A 7,494-nucleotide genomic window follows, 5' to 3' on the forward strand; every position below is an offset into this window, starting at 1 on the left:
TATATATATATATATATATGTATATATATATATATGTATATATATATATATGTATATATGTATGTATATATATATATGTATATGTATATGTGTATATATATATATGTATATATATATAATCTCAAACAAAACTCATCTGAAAAGTAAAGATTAAGAAAATATGACTGTTAGGAGAGAATATAGACATATCCAGAATGTACTGACCTTTGCAGTATAACTGATATAATTACAGATCTGATTCAACGGGTGAGGTCAAAATAAGAGGAAATGGTTCAAAGGTCAAAGGGAGAAAATCCCATTGAAAACCAGTCAAGCGGGCTGAAAGGGAATATCTGTGAATTTATGGTTAAGAGACAGAATATTTTATTCAATATCATACATTACAAAAGCAGCTTTATGAAATAAATCAATATATGTGCACTAACAAAGTCAAATTGATCATGCAGAGAAGTAATTAGCTACTCATTTACATCCACCACAGACACTGCAATGCTTCTGCTAGTGTCTCCTTTAAAGCTAGGGCTGGTTATGTTGAGTACACTACATTTTTTAAATCGTTCACCCTAAAAACTCAGCCCAGTGTTGCCAACTCTGTCCCAAAGAAAGTAGCAAGCAGCACCAGATCCAAAGGTCACTAAATCGAGTGAGAAAGTCTCAAAAGGGTCAACACTGCCAGCCTGTCTCTCCTAACACACTCCCCCACATGATGATGGTAAACATAAAGGAACAACATGGCTATGAATATGATGAGAGGACAGCCTTATTACAGTCCTGTGACAGATAGCTACTGTTTTGATACAGCATGTGGTCTGTTTGCTAACATGCTAAAACTCAGATTTTAATTTAATAAGAAACAATATTTCTAATTCAAGTAATATAATAGAAATCTATTTCTATAAGTAATGTTCTAACATTTGTCTTGTTTAAAACACTAATCACTTCGTACTTGCCAGGAGTAGAAATGTGCAAAAATAGAGTTATCATCTGAGGGTCCTCAGAAGACTCTTCTTCTAGGATCAGCAGGCACGTCACACACGTGCCATAACTCTATATTGACAAATCTGATTGACTTAAAGTGTAATTAATGTAATAAGCTGCTTCATTAGAAGAAATATATCATTTGACTCAGAAGACAGTGGGCTTATATGGGGACGTTTAACCATGCTTAGACAAACACTACACACATGTAGAGCACATCTGGAAGGCTTTGTGTTAGGTAAGGTTGTGTGCTCCATGGAGCAGGGTTTCTTCAAGGATCTCTCTGGATCTTTCTCTTTACTTCCCTTTTTAAAACCCTGACAGTCTCCAGGCTCCTTCCGCTGAGAGCACTTCCCTAGCATGATGCTACGACCACCGTGAGTCCCTCTACAGATTAGCTTGGTGATGAACTTCAGCTGGTTTCCACATGTCTTTCATTCACAAGCAGCTTTTGTCTTCACTATATAAAGGCCTGATTGGAGGGCGTCAAATAATGATTCATTTCATCATCAATAAATATGTTGATTATTTTCTCAATAAATTTGTAAAAAATATAAAAACATGTCCAGTACAATTCTCTAACTGTCCAAAACCCAAAGATATTCAGTTTATTATCATAGAAACTAGGAAAACCAGCAAGTATTCACATTTCAGAGGCTGAAACCGGAGTTTGTGCTTAACAGATGACATAAATCTGCTTTGCTTGCTATTGCCGATTACATCACTGCTTTTGTTATTTTTTTTATTCTACTATATCCACTTCTGCTGTTATTACTAGAAATCATAATGTTTCCATCATTATTCTGCTTACTACTCTCATTACATGAATCATTGATGTCATATGCATTGACTGTGTTGTAACTCTGTTATGTTCATTCTGTACACATGACATCTATCACACTCCATCCTGAAAAAAAAAGAAGTTAAAAAAAAAAAAAAGAAATTAAAGTTAGACTTGATAATAAAAATATCCCTGTAGTCGAAATGAGATAGAAAGTCGAAGTATGAGATAGAAAGTCATAACTATGATAGAAAGTCATAAGTATGAGATAGAAAGTCAGAATGATGAGATACTTAAACACACAGTCACAGAAGCAGCTCTTTGGCTGGTTACTGTACACTTGAAATGGAAATGTATTGTGAGTACATTGAAGACTACTTTAAACGTGGCTTTAAAACACATGAAATACTTCACGTGGGATTGTGCAAACGCACCCTTGAAAGGATTTTAAGCATTGAACAAAGTTATTGTAATAACTTGTGTTTGATATTTGTCTTTGCTATTTTCTTTAATAGTTTGATCTTTGATAGAGTAATGTGGGTTTCTTAACCCTACATTAAAAGGATTTAAGTTATAATAACAGAAATGTGTTTAAATATATTTTTACATTTATATAACTACATGTACAATATTTTAACACTTGAATAAACAATAATCAAATGCAGAGAGAGTTATTTAACAATATGTTAGGAGAAGTTACATTTACACCGTCTTACATTTACAACCGGCCCTTTGAGGGCGACTGTGATGCTGATGTGGCCCAGAGTGAAAATGAGTTTGAGACCCCTGCTCTAAGGTCTCTCCCTCTTTTCTCCCTGTTAAAGGGTTTTTTGGGGGGGAGTTCTTCCTGTCCCGATGTGAGGGTCCTGGGACAGAGGATGTCACATGTGTACAGATTGTAAAGCCCTCTGAGGAGGATTTGTGAGCCTCAAAGCATCAGTGACGTTTTATACCACTCCTCGGATAGTAGGCTGTTACAGTCGGCCTGCCTTTGTCAAGCTTACAATGTCCAGTTGTTGAGACAGGGAGTATTTTGTGCCCTTGCTTTGTCTGGGAGAAGGAATATGAAGAGATGGGGATTAATTTCTCTAATTTGATTCAGCCATGGGTGGAGCCATCATTTGTTTAGTACAGGTCGCTATAGACAAACACAAGGATGGCGTGAAAGCCAACAGCTGGCTGTTTATTTTACAATACTAATAACATGATTTAATAACTGGTCGTTCTATAGAGGTGTACATAAAAGCTCAATACTGTTTTTAGCTTGTATTACAGCAACAAGGTAACGTTACTCCTCTATTATCTCTCAGTGCTAAGAGCGATGAGTCAGCTGACAGTCACACAGCCGTGAAAAACAACGCGGAAACACACAGACACGACAGAGTACAGACATACTGTGTCGTTGAGTGGACCCGTGTCTTACCTGAGAAACATTCCGGCAAAGTGGTGAAGAAACCAGCAGGAACAGTCCGCCCTCAGCCCACTGATGTTGTGTCACTTCACTCCTGTCCTGCGTTTAATGTGGCTCACAAACCGCCTTCACATAACGTTACCAGAGAGCCGAACGGATGGACAATAACCTGGAAAGGTGAACAATCTCTCTCTGAGAATGTTTACCGGCCCTGGCTGTTTCCTGACAGCTGCACAATAATAAAAGACGAAGGCGTACCTGGCTGCGCTAGCCAGCAGTCGCCATGTTTGGCTGTGTAGATGTCAAACCTCGTGCTACATTCAGGGATCCTTGGAAAACACGGTGTAATTTTGGGATCTATGTCAATGGTTCGACCTGAACAGATGCTCTAAATTTTCTTTTCCCCCAAACATGTATTCCACCTTTTATCTAATATTTTTAACACATCTGTGCATTTATGTATATTTCCACAATTCAGACACTTGATTGTATTTGAAATAAATAAATTAAAGTATCCTTACAACACTTAAAGTTGAATTATTTTTAATAACAAACTAAAGGAAAGGGTTGCTATGATCTTCAGCTAACTGTGAATGCATCTCGGACATGGTGTTGTACAGAACATGTCAGTAGCAACCTACAGTCTAAAAAAAACGTCTGAGGAGCCATAGTGAGATATGGCGCCACCACAAGGCTAGACCATAGTCGTACAATGTATCCAATAAAATATGTCATAAATAATATAAAATGTATTATTCAACGGCTATATTCTGATCATTTGATTGACACCAAAACCATCAAGTTTTAAGTTATCAGTAGTTTGATTAATTGATCTCAGACACATCTTTGTTGTCAATAATTAACACATTCATCATACTCAGCAATCATCCTTTAAATCAGTAGGCCTACTTTTCTCCAAATCACTTCCTCACATTTGTGCAAATTTACAGAGAATTGCTTTTAAAACATCATCACATTATTTACAGTATAATTGACACAGCAGGGTAAACACAATACTTTTAGAGGCACTTCATACTTTTGCTCCACTACATTTTAAACTGCAAATGCATTAATAATCTCAATACTACTTTACAACAAGACTTTGTATTAAATCCTGCTGAAGTCCTGATCTTCAGAGGAACCATAACTCATTCTGCTGCATATGTATTTGGATATGGATATGGCAGGAATGACAAATGAAAGTGAAGTGAACTAACAGCCGACCATTGCATATAGGTCCCGCGACTGACTTTTGAGACTGAATAATAAAGATGCCTAAACACATCCTCATCCCATTTAGCATTGCTGTCATGGGTGCAGGTGATGGATATAGTAAATAAACGTATGGCGTTGTTGCACTTATCGTTAATACAGCTAGGCAAGGACATCAGTTGTATTCCTGAAGGGTAAATATCAGTCAGTTATGGAAATTGTACTTTTTTTAATGGTGTGTGTGTCAATTTTGTGCAATTAAATAAATTGTTTAGATTGTTTTTGAGACAATGAAACTCAGTTTGATTTTATTTTTCAGCATTCATTTACATTTGTGTGACAGTTGTGGGAGGGAGATTGAATATTGTGAATAGTTGATTGGTTCATGGTGTATGACATCACTGTAGAAATACAAAGACAATTTGTATGACCCTACAGACCAAAGTCCATCAAAGAGGCAACAACAGGCCTTTCCCATCAACATCATTTACTAGATCCAGATAAAGAAGCACAATGATCATGGACAAGCAGCCACAGTCACCTGACCTTGCCCATACACAGTTTAATGTCCAATCAGCTTTTCTGAACTACAACCCCATTTTACAATGTAATGACATCTTTCCTGATCAGCGGTAGTAATTCCCTCTGGTTTTCCTGGCTGAACTCACAGACTGGATTTTCTCTCTTAATGTGTCCTCCCAGTCTTTGCACCAGTTCAGGCTCCGCTCCAGGTTCTGGTAACGGGTGGCCAACTTGTCCAACGCCAGCACTGCCTCAGGCAGGTCAAAGGTCAGACCAGCCCTCTGCACTGCTGCCTGAAACTTGGCTGGAGATGCTGTCGCAATGTAGCACCTGCAAAAAGAGTTTTAGTGAGTAGTGTAGTTGTTTTGTCGAAATTTGTTACTGGCTAACACACATCAAAACAGTCACCATGGTTAACCTTGCATATTACTGGTGTTAGCATTTAGCTCAAAGCACTGCTGTGCCTACAGTAAGTACAGCCTCAAAGGGCTGCTAGCTTGGTTGTAGTTTGCCCGTTGTGTTGTGTGACTGTTGTGTGACTGTTCTAAAATATAATGATTAGTTGTGTTCAAAACAGCTCTTTTCTTCTTGTGGTCCTTAGTTCTTGTTTAGATCTTTCTTTCAGTGTATGTCCCCTTCGAGGCTCCTGAACACCCTGCTACTTCATGTCTTACAGTGAAGTCAGAAATGTCTTGTGTGTGTGGCTAAAAAGATGAATACAGTTTGCTTGACCTGTTGAGACTGGGGCTGTGAGGACAGTGGTAGTGATGCCATACAGCTACAGCTGTGTGTGGACACAGGACATACTGGTTTTCCTCCCAGCATCTCCTCATGGTCTCCAGGATCCCCTCATCAGTCACTGTTCCAGTTGATAAAACTTGTGACAACTACAAGTAAAACATAATTGTATTAGGGTGTTAGATGGGGGTTTGGTCTCACTAGACACACAGAAGACAAGCATGCCTGAATGTAGACAGTGGGTGCAGTGAATGATTGGTACTAGTTTGCGGTGGTTTTCCGGCAGAGAGTGTCTGTGGGATTGTTGAAACTCCTCCATCATGTTTTTCACTGAAGCTCCATCTCTGCCCAGCAGCAGCCAGAACATTCGCTCCATGTTGTACGGGTCCTACAGACCAAAAATCAAGCAGTGTGACACAGCATCAATGAATGACCAAGCATCTCAATACAAGTGATGGCTTTACACACATGGTGGAAATTCAAATGAATACCTCAATACCAAACTTTATATTGATGGCAATGTGTTTTAGCAGAGTACGAAATTCATTGTCCCCAGAGGACGAATCCTAATGTTTTTAGGTGAACCCTGGTCTTTCCTCCAGCACCACCACTGGACAAATATGTCGAATTCAAGAAATATCAAAATCTAATGTGCAGACTGCTGCACGTCAATGATCAGATTTGTGCTCCTCAGAGGTTGTTCCCTTTCCTTTTCACACACTCCATGAGAATGCCTGAATATGTTCGCCTTTGGGGCTGTACAGAAAGCAGATAACTGTTCCTAAAAATAGAATTAAAATTGATTGAAGAAAAGCAAAAACCATGTGTGGCTGACTGTCATTGAAGTGAGCAGTGCTAACTACAGGCTGTGGGATTGTGTTACCTGGATGTCAATGGCAGGGGCCAAAGTTTGTGTGACATTAGCTGCCATGGAAAAGTCACCAGTGGTTACCATCCTGTGCACTATGTCATTAGAATTCACCATGGCAACCAGCTTCAGAGGCAATCCCATCTGTTTTACAATGTAGCCAGCTGACACACACACACACACACACACACACACACACACACACACACACACATATTACCTTTTGTTAAGGGGGAAGCGTGGTGTGATCATTTGAAAAAAGGAAAGCCTTTGCTACTGGAGTGATTAATGACTGCATTCAATTTAACAGATCGATTGTTCAGAAGTCCTTGGTTGTAAAAACGTTGACTTCAAGTAAATTCAATTACAGAAATGAATGCTGTAACAGTCGGTTCATTCTCAGTTGCACCTTTCTGATAACTGATAAGTGATGTTATCACGGATATATGGTATCTGTAAATGTGTTGGCTGATAAGTAACAAAGACGTTGCATTAAAGTCATTTAGAAAAACCTTTCTGTGTACCAGAGAGCACTGGCAACAATATCTTATTCACAGCTTCGATAGTGATTCTTGTATTTTTTGATGACATATATTATAAAATGAATAGTCCATAACACATAACCACATGGTAAAGCCTAATTTCTGTGTGAATTAAATACTTGACAAATTAGCATTTTCTTATTTAATTAACAACTTGCATGCAAAACACTGACTTAACATGCATGCACAGAGTAATCAGATTAAGTCAATAACCGGGGTATTCATATATATATACATATATACACATATACATATATATATATACACACATACATATATACACACAAGTATACATACATACATACATACATATATACATACATACATATATACATACATACATATATACATACATACATACATATATACATACACATACACATATATACATACACACATACACATATATACATACACATATACACATATATACATACATACA

General features: G+C 37.9%; 1 protein-coding gene across 1 annotated transcript; it reads right to left on the bottom strand.

Annotated features, from left to right (window-relative positions):
* Nucleotides 1-2,601: 2,601 nt before the first annotated feature.
* LOC116378382 (threonine synthase-like 2) lies at nucleotides 2,602-6,618 on the bottom strand. The gene is made up of 3 exons (XM_031840247.1): nucleotides 5,905-6,618; nucleotides 5,637-5,791; nucleotides 2,602-5,234 (listed from the first exon to the last, which is right to left on the bottom strand). Exons 1-3 carry the CDS (start codon nucleotides 6,016-6,018, stop codon nucleotides 5,009-5,011), a joined length of 495 nt encoding a protein of 164 aa, XP_031696107.1. The 5' UTR covers nucleotides 6,019-6,618; the 3' UTR covers nucleotides 2,602-5,008.
* Nucleotides 6,619-7,494: the final 876 nt, after the last annotated feature.

Source organism: Anarrhichthys ocellatus, unplaced genomic scaffold, assembly GCF_004355925.1.
Source record: "Anarrhichthys ocellatus isolate YVR2014 unplaced genomic scaffold, GSC_Weel_1.0 scaffold2506, whole genome shotgun sequence".
Taxonomy (NCBI): Eukaryota; Metazoa; Chordata; class Actinopteri; order Perciformes; family Anarhichadidae; genus Anarrhichthys; species Anarrhichthys ocellatus.

Excerpts from the sequence above, each read along its gene's own strand:
- LOC116378382 (XM_031840247.1), bottom strand. The coding sequence starts at position 6,018 with ATGGAGCGAATGTTCTGGCTGCTGCTGGGCAGAGATGGAGCTTCAGTG. Across the intron at positions 5,792-5,904 it reads CGGAAAACCACCGCAAACTA|TTGTCACAAGTTTTATCAAC; the intron begins GTACCAATCATT and ends TTTTACTTGTAG. Across the intron at positions 5,235-5,636 it reads CACAGCCCCAGTCTCAACAG|GTGCTACATTGCGACAGCAT; the intron begins GTCAAGCAAACT and ends CTCTTTTTGCAG.